General features: G+C 46.8%; 1 protein-coding gene across 2 annotated transcripts in view; it reads right to left on the reverse strand.

The window, feature by feature from the left end:
* The window catches only part of CFAP61 (cilia and flagella associated protein 61), a 2,048,453-nt gene that overhangs the window by 1,748,322 nt on the left and 277,609 nt on the right, over nt 1-22,522 (reverse strand). For both annotated transcript variants that reach the window (XM_085612416.1, XM_085612415.1), the window contains exon 7: nt 22,133-22,265. In XM_085612416.1, the coding sequence (XP_085468542.1) occupies nt 22,133-22,265 (133 nt within the window). The remainder of the gene's footprint in view (nt 1-22,132; nt 22,266-22,522) is intronic.

Genomic DNA, 22,522 nt, shown 5'->3' on the forward strand with positions numbered 1-22,522 from the left:
TGCACGTTTAAATGCCTCCCCGGCAATAGTACTCACCGGGTAGCACGGAACGGAAGGCCTCGGAACTGAACTGAAACTGGACCGGACTGGACTCGACTCGACTGGACTCGGAACTTCGGAACCTGGTGGGCCTCTGTATACCTCGGATCTTGCTCTCTCAGCTAGGCTCTGGTCGGGATACTTCGCACTTCTCACCGCCTCGTCTGGGTGTTGATCGCAGCCTCAGTCACCCCCGCTTGGCCGGAGGGAGATACAGGAAATCCTGCGGGTACGCGTTTTTGTCCATTCAGCTGTGGCAGGAGACCGGGCCTGCAACGCACCTCCGGCGCGTGAGATGAGAAAGTGTCCCTGTTCGGGCGGTACTATTTTTTATGCGGTAAAGTCTAGTAAGAATAACTCAGTAAATATAAGAGGCAGAATCCGTGGTATTAGAGGTTCTAAAAGGCTTTATTCCTCTACAAAGGAATTACAGTTCGAACTGTAGGCTTCAAATTCCATCACCATGAAGGTTCAGGAAGGAAGGCAATACATTATTGACAAGTAATGGTATTTATATGGAAAGCATTACATTAAGACAGATGCAAGAGGCGTAACAGCTGATAATACAGATATGATACACATACGTAATGAAAAAAGGCGTAAACATAGGCGTAACTAAATACGTCATTAAACATGATGTCACAAGTGGGTGGATCCATAAGAGAATCCTGCAATGTCAGCAGAAATATTTGGCAGAAATGCGCGCGCAGCCGCATGACGTGTGATTGACGTGCAACTAGAGGGTGAAGGGGACTTGACATTTAGCTCTACATGTGGAGACAGAAGTCTGGGGGGTCATGTCAACCTAATCCCAAATCATATCTAATATCTTATGTTTAAAGAACTGTATTATCCAAAAGGAAAGGTCTCTCGGACAGAATCTATTCTATACTGACTGTTAGTGCGTGTACAAGCGTCTAAGTGTCTACATGAGATGCGAGGGGGCAGGAATCTTCCATGGTAACAGGGGCTATGAATTATTTGCATGAGGACAGTGAGGCCTGGCCCTTTGCACGGTAGCTGGAAGAATGTTTACCTAAACTACTAGACAGGAATGCATCGGATGAGGAGCGGAGCAGATAATCTTGAAGGTGAAATACAGTTTTTGGCAGGCAACAGGCTGGATCAGGCACCGTTAGCCGCGCAGGGAGTAGGACAAAGTTCATGGATACAGATGCGGGCTCGGACTGGAGCTTTCAGAGGCAGAAGGCAGGAAAAGGCTTGATGGCAGAATTCAGGGCCTACTCGCCTGAATCTGTAAAATGTGGAAAGTGAACCACATAAAGTCGGTGGCCTTTCATACTTAGGAATGGAATATCTGACCCATTCATGGCGGATCTGAAAGAGGACATGTTGACGGTGGACGCACATGTATTTGCGTCTTCATAACTGGAACTGGAGGGAACATACATGTACTTATAGCATGCACATGGAGCCGTTGGGGTCTACGATAGGGGACATAACTGATCACAAAATTCATATTTCCTCATAGTCACCTATCCCTTTCAATGTGCTGTTTTTGGAGCACCTATTACATTGTTCTTTTATCTTAGTAATATTTTTACAGTATTTTAAAAAACCTGTTTGGATTGATTCAGTCACATGATTTTCTAGCCATAGAAGCATAGTGTTAGACCTGTCAGCCCTTTGGGTGGTCCCTCCTCATCATTATTTATTTTGTCCCACTTTTGCCTCAAACCCTGTTATAATTTTTCCTTTTTGGGAACCACCAGACTTTTTAGTGTTGATGCAGGGTCAGGGAGCCATTTTCCCTACCCCTGGAACTTCTGTCTGAGGGCCTGAGACACAAAATGGTGGCCACCCATTGTCACCCGTGACATCACCAGAACCCACTGGAGGTTTCCAGAACATTCTAGAACCCTGTGACAGAGGGAGGCAGTTTAGAATGTTGGGAGGCCATCTCAGAGTGGCAGTTGGCAACTGACTGGAGAAGAGAGAGGACAGAGTTAGAAGGAGGTCGGAGTAAGGCAGCAGGGGTGGAAACCAGTGCTTGGAGTGGGGTCCAGAAACCCACCCTTGATGCTAGTCCCTACTGACCAAGCCCAGCCTAGAGCCCTGTGTGGGACCAAGAATAGAAGAACCATCTTAAAGAACTAAATATTTGGAACAGGCCTTAAAGAAGAAGAACAGCAAGCTCCTGACCTGTTCAGCAGTGTCCTCCTGGAGTCCTGACGTCGAGAAGCCCGGAGACCTGGGGCCTGAGGTCGAGAAGCGGCGCTGACAGAAAGCAGACGTCGTACCCTGAGCCGCCAGAGGTCGAGTGAGGGCGCCGACGGAGGTCGTGGAGAGTCACCGGAGGTCGAGTAAGGAGTAACCCGAGGTCGAGTGAGGGCGCCGACGGAGGTCGTGGAGAGGCGCCGGAGGTCGAGTCGGGAGTCACCTGAGGTCGAGGTGAGGCGTCGACGGGGGAGTGAAGTCCGCCCACCGGAGTCGCCGGAAACTGAGGTGAAGCGCGCCGGAGGTCGGGAGTGGAGATCGCACTCCGGAGATACCAGGAAGTGGGGAGTCCGAGTCCCTGCGACGCCGGAAGGCGACATCGAGACGAGGCCGCCCAGCGACATTGAGCCGAGGCCGCCCGGCGACATCGAGACGAGGCCGCCCAGCGACATTGAGTTGAGACCGCCCAGCGACATTGAGTCGAGACCGCCCAGCGACATCGAGACGAGACCGCCCAGCGACATCGATCCGGAGCCGCCTCACGGCGTCGACACGGTGCCGAGCGGAGCCGATCATCTTGAAAAGGGCAGTAAGTGGTAGAGGGGGCATCTGAGGCCCTGTGGAGCCCTAAAAGACCATTCTAGGGGCTAAAGGGGTGTTAGAACCAGCCTGGGAGTGCCAGGGGTGAACTGAGACTGGTGCAGTGACATCTGTGAGGAGCTGTGTAGTTTGGAGGGCCAGATCTTTAGATTACTCTTGTTCTGCCTCAGCTTAGGCCCCAGCCTTGACCAATCTAGGTGGGGCACCCCCATGCCATCCAAGTGTCCTTAAGTTGTGTATGGGCAAAGTAAGACCAAGTGACCTCATGTAAATGATTTGAATTGTCACTGTCATTGACTGTTTTACCTTATTTATTGAAGGTGCTTTATTTATTGTCATCCACAAATTTATCCTGCACTATATTTATTGTCTGACTGTATTTATTTGCCATCTGTATTTATTGCACCCTATTTATTCCTTGCTTATTTATGACCTGAACCTATTTATTGAAAATCCAATGTAGTATTATTTATTTGACCTGCTCTTTTGAGGAAAATCTTATTGTATTGTATTTATGTAATGAAACCTGCAACTAAGAGAAAATAAGATAAAGACATATATATTTTCAATTTGACTTGCATTACTTTTACGGTGTAGTGTCGTTTTTGGAACGGATGAACGCATGGTTATTGTGTGGGTGTGACGTACGCTTAACACGGTACCTGACCCCAACCGCTCGAGCCAAGCTACCACTGTGCTGGGAACCTGGTGACTGCTCACCCGGTTGCCCGGTTTCCAACATAAAATTGGTGTTCAGCGGTGGGATAGAGCTGTGCTTGCGTCCACTCGACAATAACTGTGGGTAGTCCATAGGCCTACACCGGGAGTTTTCTCCAAGCGGACTTCCTAATTTTGAGGTTTTTTTTTTCCAAATTTACTTCTGGTGGTGGGAGGAGGTATTACAAAAGGTACCCCCCCTGCATAGCTTCTGTAAGCAACTGTCTTCTATCCTGAGTGGGCAAAATGGAGTTTGTATTAGAGGATGTGGAAACTTATACTGTGGCCCAATCAGAGAGTTTTGTGAGCGAGAGGGGGTGTTTTGTCCCCAAGGTGCAAAGAGGGGTGAGCTCCAGACCAGCTTAAGGGCTTGGGGGGAGGCACGACGAGAAAGTAAGGATGAGAAGGAGGACGGGGATGGAGAGCCTGACAGCGAGGGGGCTGGTTTGTACCAACCTGAGGTGGGGGACCTAGTAGCGGGGCCCAGAACACTTTCAAGGAAGGGCAGCAGTGTCTCTAGCAACGGCTTATTAGAAGCAGAATTCACTGACCGGAGGGAGAAAAGACAGCTCACATGGGATTTGGCGAAGCTGGAGAACGAAAAGGAGGAACGGAGGATGGCTCACGAGTTGAGGCTCGGGGAGATAGATCTCCAGATCCTACGGGTCGGGGCACCCCCTGTTCCTAATGGTGGCAGCGAAGAAAGAGAAATCACCAGGGAATCCAAACCCTATTTGCCAAAAGACATAGTAGCTAGCTATAGTGCAGGTGATGATATCGCCAAGTGGCTAGCGGCCTATGAGATCTCATTAAGAGTCCATGGGGTTCCAGAGAAGTATTGGGGAGGGGGATTGTATAAATACATGCCTCCAGCTGGTAGGTATACATTATTGGCCCTAGAGCAGGATGAGCAGACCCACTACCCCACCATGAAAGTGGCGCTCGTGAGGAAGTTTGGACTAACACCCGAGAAGTATAGACAGAAGTTCCGGGGTAGCCACAAACTGGGCACACAGAATTGGGTGGATTTTCTGGACTATGCAAAGAAGGCATTGGAGGGTTGGATACAGGGCAGTGAGGTGAGGGACTACGAGGGTTGTTTGATTTGATGTTGAAGGAACACCTGCTCGAAAAATGTTTCCCTGAACTGCGTCAACACCTGGTGGATAGCAAGCTGACCAATCCCCGGAAGCTTGCTGAGGAGGCGGACATTTGGGCTAGTACCCGGGTGTCCACAAGTGGGACTGGAGGGGACTCTCAAAAGGCCGGACAGTGCGCCCCCCAGAAGAAAGAGGGAGGGGAAAAGAAAACGGAGTTCTCTAAAGGCCCCCAAAATATTTCCCAAGGGAAGGGAACAGGATTCACCCCTAGGGCTAACCCACCCAGAAACCCTAATCCTGGCCAGAGTCAGCAGCCAAGGGTTGTCCATTGCTACGACTGCGGTGGTGTCGGACACTATAAGGGAGATGTGAAGTGCCCGAAAAGACCACCCCCTCCCATCGGAGGAAAGGCCCCCGGAGTAGCTAGTGTAGTGCTCGGGGAGGAGATGCCCTTAGATAAGGGAAGGGAGTGGGCGGGTGTCACTTTAGTGTCCCTGGGAGAACGGGAGATGGTTCCTAAGATCCAGGTGCCCGCAAATACCACAAAGTATGGGCAGTGGGTCACCATCAACGGCCAAAGAGGGGAGGCTCTGAGAGACACAGGAGCCAGTATGACTATGGTACGTAGCCAACTGGTGTCTCCAGAGCAGGTGATTCCCCATGTACTCCACCCTGCCGCGATGGCTGACGGCAGAATGGGTCACTATCCGGTGGCCGAGGTTCCCTTTGAATGGGAAGGGGTTGCAGGTTTACTTCGAGTTGCCGTAAGCCCTGCCGTGCCAGTCGATTGTCTGCTGGGGAATGACATGGAGCATAATGCTTGGAAGGAGGTGGAATACCGGACTCATGCTGAGATGCTGGGTACACCTGACTGGGCCTGTGTCAGCACAAGGTCTGCGACTACCCGGAGAGGGAGTTCGTTTAGGCGGGAGCCTGGAACAAAGGCACCGCCGGCTGCCAATCAAGGGAAGAACCGAGGACAGGAGGAGCCTGCCTCGGCATCTGCGCCCCGTGTGACGGATAGGCCACCGGAGGTGGTGGACCAGGAGTCCGCGGAGGGGGATGTTACCAAACTGGAGAACCTACCCATCCCGGCCGAGTGGCACGTGGAGGGAGGGCCGACCAGGGAGGAATTCTGCAAGGGCCAGAAGGAGTGTCCTACCCTTGAGGGACTGAGGCGACAGGCCGAAGCCCAGGCAGCAGGGAACATTGAGGGGAACTACAATATTTACTGGGAGGATGGCCTCCTCTACAGTGAACCCAAGGCACCCATGCACGGTTCGTCACGGGCCTTGGTTGTCCCTCAACGTTACCGAGCCTTCCTTCTGGAATTCGCTCATGAAATTCCCTTGGCAGGACACCTGGGGCAAGACAAGACCTTTGCCCGTCTTGTCCCACACTTTTATTGGCCTCAGATGAAAGTGTCGTCCGACACCTACTGCCGGACGTGTGTGTCTTGTCAAGCCAGTGGGAAAACAGGGGTGAAGCTGAAAGCTCCCCTGGAACCACTTCCTGTCGTTAGCACCCCCTCTGAAAGGGTGGGCATCGACATTGTTGGTCCGTTAGATCCGCCTACTACAGCTGGTCACAGGTTTATCCTGGTTCTGGTGGATCATGCCACACGGTACCCAGAGGCTATACCTCTGAGGACCATTACTGCACCTGTGGTGGCTAGGGCCCTGATGGGAATCTTTACCCGAGTGGGTTTTCCCAAGGAAGTTGTGTCCGACAGGGGGACCAACTTCATGTCAGCATACATGCGGGCCATGTGGAAGGAGTGTGGAGTGACCTACCGGTTCACCACTCCTTACCACCCCCAGACCAATGGTCTGGTGGAGAGGTTCAATAAGACCTTGAAAGGCATGATCAGAAGTCTGCCTGAAAGCCTGCGGAGGAAATGGGACGTCCTCCTACCCTGTCTATTGTTTTCCTACAGGGAAGTGCCACAGAAGGGAGTGGGCTTCAGCCCCTTCGAGCTTTTGTATGGGCACCCTGTGCGTGGACCTCTCAGCCTGGTGAGAGACGGATGGGAAAGAACTCCCAGAAAGCTTCCCCAGGACGTGGTGAGCTACATGCTGGCCTTCCGGAGCCAAATGGCTAAGTTGTGGAAGCAAGCTTCTGACAACTTGGAAGCCAGCCAAGCAGTGATGAAGGCGTGGTATGACCACAATGCTCACCCGGTGGAGTTGGAGCCTGGCCAGAAGGTGTGGGTGATCGAACCAGGAGAGCTTAGCGCCCTCCAGGATCGCTGGTCAGGACCCTTTGAGGTGTTGGAGAAGAAGGGTAAGGCTACCTACTTGGTGGACCTGAAGACCCCTCGTCAGCCCCTACGGGAGCTGCATGCCAACCGCCTCAAACCCCACCATGAGAGGCCCGAAGTCATATTGCTGATGGTGACTGACGGAGCAGAGGACGTGGAAAGCGAGCCTCTCCCCGACTTATTTGCGTCTCAAGAGAAGGATGGGTTGGTGGAGGGAGTGATTCTCTCCCCGTCCCTAACTCCTGAACAGCAGGAGGACTGCCGCCAGGTCCTGGGGCAGTACTCTTCGTTGTTCTCCCTTGTTCCGGGTAGGACTCACCTGTGCGTCCATGACGTGGACACAGGAGACAGCCCACCTGTGAAGTCAAAGATCTACCGGATGACAGACAAGGTGAAGGCCAGCATTCACAGTGAAGTCACTAAGATGCTGGAGCTAGGAGTGATTGAACCTTCCAGCAGCCCCTGGTCCAGTCCAGTGGTACTAGTACCAAAAGCTGTACCACCGGGTGCCCAACCGGAACTGAGGTTCTGTGTGGACTACCGGGGACTGAACTCAGTAACCAAGACTGATGCTCATCCGATACCAAGGGCGGATGAATTGATTGACCGGCTGGGAGCTGCCCAATATCTGAGTACCTTTGACCTTACTTCCGGGTACTGGCAGATCTCTCTGACTGATGGAGCTAAGGAAAGGTCAGCCTTCTCCACGCCCAAGGGCCACTACCAGTTCTGCGTGATGCCCTTTGGGCTCAAGAACGCACCTGCCACGTTTCAGCGTCTGGTGAACCAGATCCTCGCCGGAATTGAGAGTTTCTCTGCTGCTTATCTGGACGACATTGCCGTCTTCAGTAACAGCTGGGAGGATCACTTGCGTCACCTGCAAACTGTTCTCCAGGCCCTGAAGCAAGCTGGTTTAACGATCAAGGCCAGTAAATGCCAGATCGGGCAGGGGTCGGTAGTGTACCTTGGACACTTGGTGGGTAGGGGAGCGGTGCAACCCCTCCAGGCAAAAATCGAGGCAATCATGGCCTGGGAACCCCCCAAGACTCAGACTGAGGTCCGAGCTTTTCTGGGCCTCACCGGATATTACCGCCGCTTCGTGAAGGGGTATGGGACCATTGTGGCCCCCCTCACGGAGCTTACGTCCAAGAAACAACCTCGACGGGTAGTCTGGACGGAGGCTTGCCAGCAGGCCTTTGTGAAACTGAAGCAAGCCATGTGAGAGGCCCCGGTCTTAAGGGCCCCAGACTTTTCCAAGGAGTTCATTGTCCAGACGGATGCATCGGAACATGGCATTGGGGCAGTGTTATCCCAACTCAATGAAGAGGGTCTGGATCAACCCGTGGTCTTCCTATCCCGGAGACTACTTCCCAGGGAACAGAAGTGGAGTGCAATAGAGCGTGAAGCCTTTGCAGTGGTATGGGCTCTGAAGAAGTTGCGGCCATACCTGTTTGGCTCGCACTTCCTAGTTCAGACCGACCACAGACCCCTTCGGTGGCTGATGCAGATGAAGGGGGAGAATCCCAAGTTGCTAAGGTGGTCTATCTCCCTACAGGGAATGGACTTTCAGGTGGAACATCGGCCTGGAGTGGACCACGCCAATGCAGACGGTCTCTCAAGGTATTTCCGCCTTAGTGAAGAGAACTCCCAAGGGGTTGGGTAGCTCTCCCCACTTTCAGCTGGGGGGGACGCGTGTTAGACCTGTCAGCCCTTTGGGTGGTCCCTCCTCATCATTATTTATTTTGTCCCACTTTTGCCTCAAACCCTGTTATAATTTTTCCTTTTTGGGAACCACCAGACTTTTTAGTGTTGATGCAGGGTCAGGGAGCCATTTTCCCTACCCCTGGAACTTCTGTCTGAGGGCCTGAGACACAAAATGGTGGAGACCCATTGTCACCTGTGACATCACCAGAACCCACTGGAGGTTTCCAGAACATTCTAGAACCCTGTGACAGAGGGAGGCAGTTTAGAATGTTGGGAGGCCATATCAGAGTGGCAGTTGGCAACTGACTGGAGAAGAGAGAGAACAGAGTTAGAAGGAGGTCGGAGTAAGGCAGCAGGGGTGGAAACCAGTGCTTGGAGTGGGGTCCAGAAACCCACCCTTGATGCTAGTCCCTACTGACCAAGCCCAGCCTAGAGCCCTGTGTGGGACCAAGAATAGAAGAACCATCTTAAAGAACTAAATATTTGGAACAGGCCTTAAAGAAGAAGAACAGCAAGCTCCTGACCTGTTCAGCAGTGTCCTCCTGGAGTCCTGACGTCGAGAAGCCCGGAGACCTGGGGCCTGAGGTCGAGAAGCGGCGCTGACAGAAAGCAGACGTCGTACCCGGAGCCGCCAGAGGTCGAGTGAGGGCGCCGACGGAGGTCGTGGAGAGTCACCGGAGGTCGAGTAAGGAGTAACCCGAGGTCGAGTGAGGGCGCCGACGGAGGTCGTGGAGAGGCGCCGGAGGTCGAGTCGGGAGTCACCTGAGGTCGAGGTGAGGCGTCGACGGGGGAGTGAAGTCCGCCCACCGGAGTCGCCGGAAACTGAGGTGAAGCGCGCCGGAGGTCGGGAGTGGAGATCGCACTCCGGAGACACCAGGAAGTGGGGAGTCCGAGTCCCTGCGACGCCGGAAGGCGACATCGAGACGAGGCCGCCCAGCGACATCGAGCCGAGGCCGCCCGGCGACATCGAGACGAGGCCGCCCAGCGACATCGAGTCGAGACCGCCCAGCGACATCGAGACGAGACCGCCCAGCGACATCGATTCGGAGCCGCCTCACGGCGTCGACACGGTGCCGAGCGGAGTCGATCATCGTGAAAAGGGCAGTAAGTGGTAGAGGGGGCATCTGAGGCCCTGTGGAGCCCTAAAAGACCATTCTAGGGGCTAAAGGGGTGTTAGAACCAGCCTGGGAGTGCCAGGGGTGAACTGAGACTGGTGCAGTGACATCTGTGAGGAGCTGTGTAGTTTGGAGGGCCAGATCTTTAGATTACTCTTGTTCTGCCTCAGCTTAGGCCCCAGCCTTGACCAATCTAGGTGGGGCACCCCCATGCCATCCAAGTGTCCTTAAGTTGTGTATGGGCAAAGTAAGACCAAGTGACCTCATGTAAATGATTTGAATTGTCACTGTCATTGACTGTTTTACCTTATTTATTGAAGGTGCTTTATTTATTGTCATCCACTAATTTATCCTGCACTATATTTATTGTCTGCCTGTATTTATTTGCCATCTGTATTTATTGCACCCTATTTATTCCTTGCTTATTTATGACCTGAACCTATTTATTGAAAATCCAATGTAGTATTATTTATTTGACCTGCTCTTTTGAGGAAAATCTTATTGTATTGTATTTATGTAATGAAACCTGCAACTAAGAGAAAATAAGATAAAGACATATATATTTTCAATTTGACTTGCATTATTTTTACGGTGTAGTGTCGTTTTTGGAACGGATGAACGCATGGTTATTGTGTGGGTGTGACGTATGCTTAACACGGTGCCTGACCCCAACCGCTCGAGCCAAGCTACCACTGTGCTGGGAACCTGGTGACTGCTAACCCGGTTGCCCGGTTTCCAACACATAGGCATTTTAAAACTTGAGCATACACCCAACTTCCTGGGGCAACCTACAACCAATTCACCTGCTGGGTATGGCCTTTGGCCATGTGTGCGCAGAGGGTGGTTGGCCTCAGGGCCTGGCCTATGGTCAGGCCCTACACCCAATTTAACTGTGGCCATCTAACCCACGATGCACATGCGGGATGGCTGCAGAGCGTAGCATCTAGCCAGACATGACACCCAGCCCTGTTGTGGTGGGCGACCAGCCAAGGCCTGCACCCTACACCCCCATAGGTGGGCCACCCACATTTTCTTCTCCTTTAAGAAAAAGAAAAAATTAGGCACTGTGGTGCTCCTGCTGTACCTGCCACACAAGCTTCCTCCCTATGGTACTCTGGTACTGTGCAACCTTCTTAAGTGAAGCTTAAGCTTTACCTCAGTACCATGTGGTTAAAGCCCATTTCCTATAGGATGTTAACATGGGAAATCAAAGGTTTGCACCCCTCCCCTTTTTCTTGGCCCTCGCTTGACGGATTAGTGCAAAACTTTCCATGAAGGATCTGAAGATGATGATTTTGTTTTAAAGTTTTGTGCAGATTTGTCAAATATCACCAAAGTTATTAGCTAAACAAATAACACTTTGCATATGAAAACTTTGACCTAACTTACATAGTAGTGACTTTAATTCCCTGAACAAAGCTAATATTAAAGGAAGTCCGGTTGAACGTGGTCAAAAGCCTTTTAATTTTTATTTCAGTGCTTATCTCGTTATATGGCTTGTCTAATGTGCATGATAAGGGAGCCTGGTCAGTTGTAAAGGTCTCAGCCCTCATGCACCCTTAATATAAGGGAAAGAAAGCTTGGGACAGGAGACAACTGCAGGCCTTAAACATCCCCTGGATTTCTCAAGGTGAAAGGGGAGGAATAAGCCACATCACAACGCATGTGTTTACAAAGCATACCATTACAACGTGGTCATTACAACAACTGCGTTGTTACGCCACATACCATTACAACACAAGTCATTAGAACGACTTGCAGTAGGGGGGGCGCTGGTTTTTGGAATAGTATAATTTACTATTCCAACTCCAGTCTGTGCAACAGTAGAGAAGGTACCGGATTTAAAATCCAACACCTTCTGCCCCTATAGCAAGTCGTTGTAACAACTTGCATTGTAATGGTATGCAATGTAACAACATGGTTGTTGTAATAACTGTGTTGTAAACACTTGGTAAGGAGCAGGGGCTAGAGGCCCCCACATGGCCCAGGGGTGAATAACGTGTTATATCTTCAACTCCAATACTTGCCCAAAGGTTAGAGACCAACAAAGTATGGGTATATTTAGTGTCCTTCACTCCACCTTGCGTCAATGTCTGGGCATTTCTGTACCCCAATGCTTGACAAAGGGCATGTGGGGAGATACAGTTTGCCCTTCAACCCATCTTACCAAAGGGCAGAAGCCTGGATTTGTTTCCCATTCTCCTCATGTCTAGAGACATATGCAGAGACGTTTTAAGGCATGAGCATAGTGAGCTCTGGCTTAGGGTCCCAGTCTTTTAGGGGCCCCTTGATAGAGCCAGTTCTGTCCTGCAGAGAGTCTTGCCTTTAATAATTCTTAAATAGATTGTTTTAAAAACTATTTTCCATTAATTTACTTTTCATGTGGGTGATGTGTGAGAGTCTATTATAGACATTGTGCAGAGAAAAATTGTGTTTATGTTTCATGCAACATCTATAAAACTTGTATCTTTTAGATCAAAACAGGACCTCGCATGTGAGAAATGGGAGGGTGTCACGGAGATTATTTGCAGTGATGCTAGTGAGCTGCTGTTGTTAGGGCTGGCTCTAGGGCAGTGTGACCGGTGCCATTGCACCGGGTGCTGACTTCTGGGTGTGCGTGTTTGCAAGTATGTTATAGTTTTAAAAGCACCTGCTGCCTTGTTCCCTGCGTCCAGCAATTTAATCAATAACAATGTCTAGATAACTCTGGTGATTAATGTTCTTCCTAGAGTGAGATCAGAGTTTTGTTTTGTGGAAGTTTAGTGGAAGTTTTGACTCAACCAAAAGTAGCACAGTGGGTTAATACGCCGGATTCAAAGTACGTGTACGTGCAGATCACAAAGTGCATATAATGTAAAGAGGTCAATGCTTTTGTCCGAGAGATCCCTTTGTTCCTTGCAGTGTATAACTTATAATCCTAATAAAGAACAGTTAGCTAATAATTGACATCAAAGAGCTACATGCAAACTGCAAGGTATAATATTATTATAGTGTTATGCTTTTCCCCCAGCCTTTCATTATTCTAATCTTGCAAAATTGGTTCATTTCTGTAAAAAAAAAAAACAATTATATATATACTCATAAGAGTTGCATATTCCTTGGATTGATCACTTTGAGTTGGACTAAAAACCTTCAGGTATTAGCTTTCATTATTGATAACAATAGAAGTGTCAAATAACTGATAGACCTACAAAATAGTTCTGATTCTTGTAAAATTTGTATATACACTGATACGTGCAATCTCATTGATGCTTGAACAATAGAAGATAATTTAAAATGACTGCATGGTGAACTTCCACTACTATCATTATCTACAATTTTTCACACATGACACATGGGTACTTTACCATGATCACTATTGCATTATATTATCATATTATTTTGAATTCCTTTTTTCTCCCATTCTATAATATGGATTAATTTGAAAAACACTTAGAAAAATAACTTTATTTGAAAATTGTCGATGCTTTACATGTCTAGTATGTCTTCACTGTTTACTAATACTACTTGCACTGGCACTTTAAAATGACATTCTGGGCTCCAGGACTCTATGGTCCAGTAGAAGGCTGGGTGCTGAAACGCGTAGACCGTCCGTACCGTCTATGTTGCCTTGTACCAACTTGTGAGGAATAAAGCATCAGTTTGAAGTGTCGTTCGTGGTGCTGTGATCCTTAACTGAGAGCCTCGGGTAGAGCGGAGGAAAAGTAGAAGGAATTTCGCCATATTCGTGCAGTGACTGTTCTGCACTTCACGTGCACCTGGGAAGTGAGGCGGGATTGGCGACGAATTACAGTCAAGTTTAACCGGAAGGAGTTTATGGAAGTCGCCAACGCTTCTGATTGCCACATGCGTGGTTCCGCGTTCAGATGTCACAAACGCGGCTGAACAGCATAAGGATCACGGGTGAGTAGAGGGGCGGGGAAAACGAACAGTTTGTATCTCGGAACACCGCGGCAGCGGTTTCCGGGTTACGATCGCCGCGAAACCCGACACTCCAAAACCTTGTTGTTCCGAACTGTTCTAGCTAACCGGGCCAAGTTTAAAGCTTATAATTGAAGCGGAATACACTTGTACCCCAATTGCTATCCCCGCTTCAACACTATACGTTATTTGCCAAACTAATGCACTGGAGGCAATCATTCTCCCAGAATTGACCCAAACCAACTCTTTGGTCAAGTAACGACGACCAACAAACACACAATTAAAAATTCACAAGGCACATACACGGACGAGAAACTAAGTAATAGCATCGATTTCAATTGGATAAAGAAACAATATTAACAATCCAATATGGCGGAAAGGGATAAAAACAGAGCCCAGAGAGTGAGTGACTTGTTAAATGATGATTCAAATCCTCCACACAATACTAGAGCTTGCGAGATTACTGGAGACAAAAAGAAAAGAACCATCTCATGTATCATCAGAGAGTTACAGCAAACCCGCATACAAGAAGTGTATAAATGGTGGGAAAAAGCAACGTTGGAGAAGTATATCGAGTTCAAAAGAATCCCTAGAGGATTAAGGATTTTAATAATGCCTACCTTAAATGATCTCGACGCTGACTTGATAAAACAATGGCAAATAGACACCAATGAATGCTCTTTCAGACTCATGACCACACTAATCTCGCATGCAGAAAGAAAATTGGAGAAACTAACTGGAATCATCAAAGAATTGGAGGGAGAGTTAAATCAATATTTTACAGATGATGAGAACAAAAAACTAATTGAATCAATGGAAAAGAAAATCAATAAACACAAGGCCGATGTTGAAAAACGTAAAGCCAGTAAATTCAACAGAGACAGATTGGACTACACAAATGGCCGTATATACACTTTCGCCAGAGAATATGACTCATATAGGAATCGCGTAGTGATGGATAAACACAGTGGGTATGAGACAACTGGAACAGTGGAGAATTCTGATTTAAGCTCAGCAGATGAGGAACAAAACACAACAAGCTTGGATTTTTCCGGGGAAATGCGCCTAATGCAAATGATCGCGCGACAAAGAGGGAGAGGTCGAGGATCGACACGGGGGAGAGGACAATCACAACCCCAAAACGAAGACAAAGAAGAGGGGGCAAGACCCAAAAAAGGAAGAGGAAGGACAAAGCAAAATTTAAAAGAAATTTACCAAAAAATAATCTAATTGTCAACATCTCTAACAAAATCCTAAGTGAAGCACAAATCTCACTGCTGAATAAAGGCTTATCGTTCTGCCCCAAAAAAGATATGAATTTATCAAATATACGCATTGACCTGTACAAATTCTGTCCAAAAATGAAGCTCAAAAAATATTTTGAAGAAAAAAGGTCCATCAAGTTGCCAATTTCTGAAAATCAGAAAATCTCATCCTTGAGTATAAGAGATATTCCAGCTTTAAGAACAGTAACATCATTGCAAACTGGGTCGAATACATGTACGGAAATGAATCAATCCTCCCAGGAATCTGATTTACAATTTTGTCACATAGTGGGATATGAAACAAACAGAGGTGGAGACAGTGGTCTAAAAATCAGATCGACCTTCTGTCCCCAACGTCCTCCAGGAAACAAGATTGATCTGTTCCACAAGATTATGGTAGAGGAGATTAACAAAATGTCGATCAATCATCCCACCAAAATCCAAAAGAAAAATACGAAAAAGAAATCATGGAATCTTACACTGGAGGGGCATAATGCACTGCAAGAATTAAGAAAAGATCGAAGCATAATAATAAAGGCCTCAGACAAAGGCGGCAATATAGTTATCCAAACTTGTGACAACTATATAAAAGAAGCCAACAGACAACTGAGTATTGAGGAACATTATGAAAAACTTAAATCAAATCCCATCGTAACCTGGACGGAGGAATACCATCATAAACTTCTGACATGGAAAGAAAGAACTCTAATCGACTTGGAAGAATATCTATACTTAAAAACTAATCATCCTATCACGGCAACTATCTATTTTCTTCAGAAAATACACAAATCCACCACGAATCCACCAGGAAGACCAATTGTTAGTTCTATCGGCTCTCTGTTAGAATCTACATCTCGATTTATAGATATCTTCTTGATGAATTATGTTACAGCATTGCCATCATACTTGAGGGACACAATGGATTTTTTGAAAAAAAATGAAAAAATTGCCTGGAAAGACAACTACATTATGACCTCAATAGATGTGTCATCACTGTACACCTCCATTCTTCATACTGATGGAATAGCAGCAGTCAAACAATTTATGGACACAAGATCAATCAGTCACCTTGAACACACAGACACGTTAATACAAATGTTGACTAATTGCCTGACACACAATGTTTTCCTATTCAGGGGTGATCTCTATTTACAAAAGCAAGGCACCGCAATGGGGACATCTTTTGCCCCAACGTACGCTAACCTATTGATGGCTGTATGGGAGACGGAGATTTTGAAAGAACAAAGATCAGGAAACGTCAGATTTTGGTCTAGGTATATCGAAGACCTTTTCATCATTTGGGAAGGTAACAATGATGACCTTATGACCTTTCTACACTCTCTTAACATCAATAAGTACAAGCTGACCTTCACTTTCACCACAAGTGCAATAAACATTATTTTTCTGGATGTTGAAGTCTATATCAAGGATAGAAAAATCTGCACCAGAATGCACAGAAAGCCGACTGCTAGCAATAGCATTTTACATGCAAACAGCGGGCACCCACAGAATCTCAAATGGAGCATTCCCTAAGGGGAAATGTTGCGGGCGATAAGAAACTGCTCTGAACTTTCTGATTTTAACTCACAAATAAAAGAAATGAGTACACGTTTCCTGCAACGAGGATATCCTTTGGAGGTAATAACTACTGCAAGCAACAGAGTTAATAACAACAAGCATTTGCAATGCAATAGGTCTCGCATATACGCAAGCTTGAGCTATTACCATTGCAAATAACAATGCCTTTTATTTTTGTTTTAAAAACTTAAATAAAGGGCATTGTCATTTACAATACCAATAGCTTAAACTCAAGTAACTGCGAGACCTATTGCATTGCAAATGCTTGTTTAAGATATGAGGACATGCATACTGGATGCTATTCTAACATCACAGCCATTGATTCCTGTTATTTCGATGCGAGACGAACGAGCTGCACGAACGATCTATTTTCGTTTGCAAACCACCATTTCCTGGTTCTCGCTTGCCGCGCTGCATTGCTGTTTTTGCAGGCTCTGCGCCAGGGCTGGCACTTCGGAGCAGAGCGGGCAGAGAGCTCATTGCAGGGCTAATGAAAGGTGTCAAACAGACGAGGCTGTGTCACTGTGGTTAAAAAGTGCTGAGGTGACGCTTCCGCCCAAGCGCGGCGCTTCAAATGCTAGAACGTGTTAGCTTGCATCAGCCAGCAAATCCGCGGGATGTGAATTCAGTGGGAGGCAATGCCTGTAATAGGACTGTAAGTAAAACAAGCCCAGCGGCATCATTATAGAAGACGAGAATTCTAGAATCCAAGGAGAAGTGTTTTTCAATTAAGCGATGTATTTAATTATTTACCTCCTTATTATTTCCATATAAAGTGAATCGTGTCACTTTGCAACCCTTTGGTTCATTCTGATGTGATTAATAAGGTGCATGTGAAGCCAGGGGTGTTATGGAGCATTCTGATGTTATTGATAAGGTGCATGAACAGCAATCTCCCCATGCCTAACCCCCAAACAAGCAAATGGACTTTTAAAGACCTGTGAAGTACTCGGGGGCAGCTGTGTGTGTGCGCCTAGGCTGCCATACAAGAGAGGGGGGGGAGTGGGGGGTTGGTATATGCACTGCCAGCAACCTGCCAGGCCAGTGAGTGCAGAACACTTGCATCACCCTCTCTCTGCCTGCTATTGCACTCTATGCTTTTGAAAGGCTAGAAAAAAACATGCATTTGCGTTTCAAATGTCCGATCCTGCAGGAGCACACTTCCAAGGCCCATACAGTAACCCGATTCAAGGCCCCATTCTCCCGATTTTTTTTTAAAGAATCTCCCACTTTGCTCTTCTGAAATGTTGGCATGTATGCAATCGAAACATGTCTTTAAAACGGACTAAATGGCTGGGACAACTGCAACCAGGCAGCTTTCGCATCACGAATGACAGCTATAATCATATGAAAATAGGGCAACTCTTCTTCACTTCTTTGTCTTCTTTAAATGGCCCAGTGTTGAACTGACAGCAACTAGGAACACGCACACAGTTACCTGGAGCTGCTGAATAAATCAAGCTTAGTTTTTCTTAGGAATCACACACCTCGGCGTTTGTTGCTTATCCAGTCAGCTCTGACAGGGATGTACACTTCTCGGCATCACGCTGGCAGTAAGTAGACCCTGCCCGCCTGGGCTTCCGTTTGTTGTAGCCCTGTGCTTCCGCGGAGGCATGAAAATAGAGGGAAGTTCACACTGTTTGAAAAGCGGGACTTTCGAGTGCAGCGACAAGTAACACGGCACACAGTTGAAATCCGGGCTCGCGTGCGGCCGAGTGGATGTCTTCCGGAGCAGTGGTGAAGTCTCTTCCGGTTACGCAGTTTAGAGATTTTGGAAGGGGCACTGTTTACCAACCATAACCAATCCCTCTAATGAAAAAGTCAACTGCAAAAATTCTTGAAAGCACAGAGGAATAATTTATTTTAACGAAGGGAGGGTGGAGAAACTTACTGCCTGTCCCTGTCATGTCCGCCGCTCAGGACAGCCCGATCAGCTGGGAGGATTGATATGCGCAGTGTAGTAAGGCATACCCTGTGCAATCGATACCACGTGTTTGGTGTCAGGACGTTTTGAGAATCCATATTGTATCATGGCATCCAGAAGGGCTTTGCACTATGTGTTCAAAGTGGGAGACAGAACCCGGACTGCTACATTTTACAGGGAGCTGCTAGGCATGAAGGTAGGGAGGGAGGTAAAAAGAGCATATCTAGTAAAACGTGATCATGAAAGTATATTTAATGCCGAATTAAATCCTGTCAAGCGAGGCACTCATTACGAGTGAATCAAATGTGTAGATCACGTTATACCTGAAGAGTAGTAGTTTTGTCTTGCATCCCTTTCATGTTTCTGTAGACGGTTGTCTTGGCGGGGCTTAGTTGCGCCATCTTTGACATGCGGAAGGGATTAACAAGAATGGAATATTTTTCTTTGGACATCGTGGTCTACGCATACCGTTAGACCTCGATGTTGCTTCTTATATAGTCCATAATTGTGCAAATCGGTCTCCGGTGGTGGTGTGGAGCTACCTGGTGTGTCGGCGCCCGTGGCGCGAGCACCCCGCTGCTCGTCACGGCGCGCGCCGCAGAGAGCGGGGCTGCTCGCGGCCATTGTTGCGCCCTTGCGCCTAGCTGCAGTCAGTGACTCGCACGCGGCGCTGCCTCCTGGGGAGGGGGCCTGCGGCAAGCCCTCGCGTACGATAATCCAGGGCCGCAGCCGAGCTGGCGTTCACCTGTCTCCAGTGAAGTGTGCTTGGGGGAGCACTGATGGATGGGGGCGGTGCGTTTGAAGGTAAATAAGTCACAGCTATGAAGCCGGGCCCCCACCCCAGAGCCCACCGCGCTGCCGCTAATTAGAGCTGTAAGCATTTTCCGAGGAGCTTCTAACAGCCCTTAATGATGGCGTGGTGGCAGCGCTCGTTAGCTCTTCATTAGGAGCTGCAGAATAACGGGGTCTCAGCTTTTTCAATAACGCACAGGAAAAAAAAGCCCGGCGGAGTGTGGCGCGCGCGTGCTTGGGGGCGGGGGAGCGGACCCTTTTGAAGTGCTCTCAAAAAGCGGATTGGATGGCGGCGCGATGCGCGTGATTGTGCACGTGCTAGCCATGCAATCCGCTTTTTGGGAGCACTTTTCAAACCCGTATTCTATAGTCTCGCTTTGCGATCGCTTACGCGATGGCAAGGCGAGACCTAAAAAAAGACCTGATCTCTTACAAACCAATCTAGAGAATGACAGGTTAAGTAATAAAACAATTGAGACAACGACAAGACTGATCATTGACTTTAACAACCAAAGCAACGACCTCCAGAGGATCATACGTAAACACTGGGCAATTTTGATGCTAGACGAAACTGTTCATAAAGTATTGTCCCCCTCACCTAGAATAACCTACAGAAGAACAGCATCTCTGGGTGACTTACTGACACAAAGTCACTTTGAACTCAAATCAGAAATAATTCCATCTTGGTTGAACACTCCAGGATTCTGGAAATGCTCAAAATGTAAAGCCTGTGACCATGGGAAAAATATGACCACATACCAACTGCAAAATGGCCACATAGAAAAAATCATGGATCACATAACCTGTGAATCAAAATTTGTCATCTACATTCTGGAATGCGCGTGCAAAAAATTGTACGTAGGGAGTACCATCAATAAACTCAAACTTCGTATCTTACAGCATCTACGTGCAATCAAAAATAAAGACTTCACATATTCAATGGCAAAACACTTTTTTGAATTCCATTCCAGTGACTGCAAACAACTGAAATACTCAGGAATCAAGATCATTAAATAGAAAGAGAGAGGCAGCAACAGAATCCTTGACCTACGAAGAGCTGAGTCTAAAACCATCTTATCCATTGGCACAGAGAATGCGTGGGGTCACAATTTAGATGCTGAATTGCATGTACATCTTTAACAACAACAAAAATAAACAAGGAGGAAAAAAGAAGAAACATATACTCCAACAGTGAGAACTTGTTATAACAATCTTCCTCATGTGCACACGGAAACTTTAAACTTCAAATCAAGATGAACTTATTCTCTTTCAAAATAACTTCTATCCAATATTCACTCTCTGTGACCCTTATTCATAATCATATTCTACGTAATTTTTGAAATATATGGTAAAACTGTTAGAAATGAAATGATAGATTAATTCTGCCAAGATGGTGCCTAACAACACATATGCCATTTTTTGTCTTCTCATAGCCAAAATGTATTATGTACTTCACATTTACTCATAAGAGTTTCATGTTCATTGGATTGATCACTTTGAGTTGGACTAAAAACCTTCAGGTATTAGCTTTCATTATTGATAACAATAGAAGTGTCAAATAACTGATAGACCTACAAAATAGTTCTGATTCTTATAAATATTTGTATATACACTGATACGTGCAATCTCATTGATGCTTGAACAATAGAAGATAATTTAAAATGACTGCATGGTGAACTTGCACTACTATCATTTTCTACAATTTTTCACACATGACACATGGGTACTTTACCATGATCACTATTGCATTATATTATCATATTATTTTGAATTCCTTTTTTCTCCCATTCTATAATATGGATTAATTTGAAAAACACTTAGAAAAATAACTTTATTTTAAAAATTGTCGATGCTTTATATGTCTAGTATGTCTTCACTGTTTACTAATAGTACTTGCACTGGCACTTTAAAATGACATTCTGGGCTGCAGGACTCTATGGTCCAGTAGAAGGCTGGGTGCCGAAACGCGTAGACCGTCCTTACCGTCTATGTTGCCTTGTACCAACTTGTGAGGAATAAAGCATCAGTTTGAAGTGTCGTTCGTGGTGCTGTGATCCTTTACTGAGAGCGGAGGAAAAGTAGAAGGAATTTTGATATATATATATATATATATATATATATATATATATATATATATATATATATATATTCTTATTATTAAATGCAACCCCCAACTATGGTGTTATGTTTTAAATTCGGAGTTTGTGCTTCTCCATTCCAAGCACTCAAGCTATACTGTCTACCAGTATGGATGACATGTGACTCCTACACCTTGCATTCCTCTGTCTGATGTAACATTTACTGTACAGTGATTTACACGTGTGATTGATTGTCTCTATGTAATGTGTGCATGATGTAAAGTGCTCTGACACCCTACACTGGTATGAGCTGCGCTATGAACCACATCAAATGCATCTCAGTGAGTGAGTGGTTATGGAGACGTGAGGGGCACTGTTAAAGGGTGGTAGTGAGGGAATCCGTGGTGAAGGTGATCTTTGGGGGGGCGCCAACAAACATTGTGGCACCAGGCACCACCAGCGCTAAAGCCGGCCCTGGCTGTTGTGTTACAATATTGAAAACACATCACTATCCCTACATATTAGATGTAAACATTTTTAGAATTTTGACCAGTGTGCCTGTGCTGTGTCACTGACCTCTCCAAAGAGGGTATGAAAGAGCTGAAACTGGATCATAAATTCAAAGCTGTCCCGAACAGGGGCCTTCAAAATACATTTGGTCCAGGGTCCCCAAAATCCATAAGATGTCCCTGAACGTATGTTTTATTACTTGGCGTCCATTCACCCACCTAGCGCAAGGGCATGAAGGTATTCCTTGGCCCCGACCTGACTACAAAACACCACTGTTGCATTAGGAACTGACTTAATGTCTTACACAATTTTTTATCTGTTGCATCCTATGGTACATTTTGAAAGACTGACCTCCCCCACAACTGCGTGATTCTCTTCATCCTGAGCCTCGATCAGCTCCGCAAGGAAGTAGTTTCCATAGGTTTCCGTTAGGGTATCATCCTGACGCTCAAAAATATGAATGAGATCGTCATGGTCTCGTACCCTGTAAAATAAAAATAAAAATGTAAAAATCCATAAATGTATAAAAGGTTTATTTCTCGTCATACAACATCTTGCAAACGTTTTTTTTCAGAGCATAACAACGGAAAACAAGCCTATTTAGTACAATAGTTCGAGGCTTGAATAACAACGTGTGTTAAATGTGTTGAATAACTGCTAGGATCGGCGTATCTTGGTGTATGCTCATTCAAATATTAACCAGTAAAAAGGAAAAAAAAACAATTTTCCAAAAATACAACA

This window comes from Triturus cristatus, chromosome 6 (assembly GCF_964204655.1).
Source record: "Triturus cristatus chromosome 6, aTriCri1.1, whole genome shotgun sequence".
NCBI classification, from domain to species: domain Eukaryota; kingdom Metazoa; phylum Chordata; class Amphibia; order Caudata; family Salamandridae; genus Triturus; species Triturus cristatus.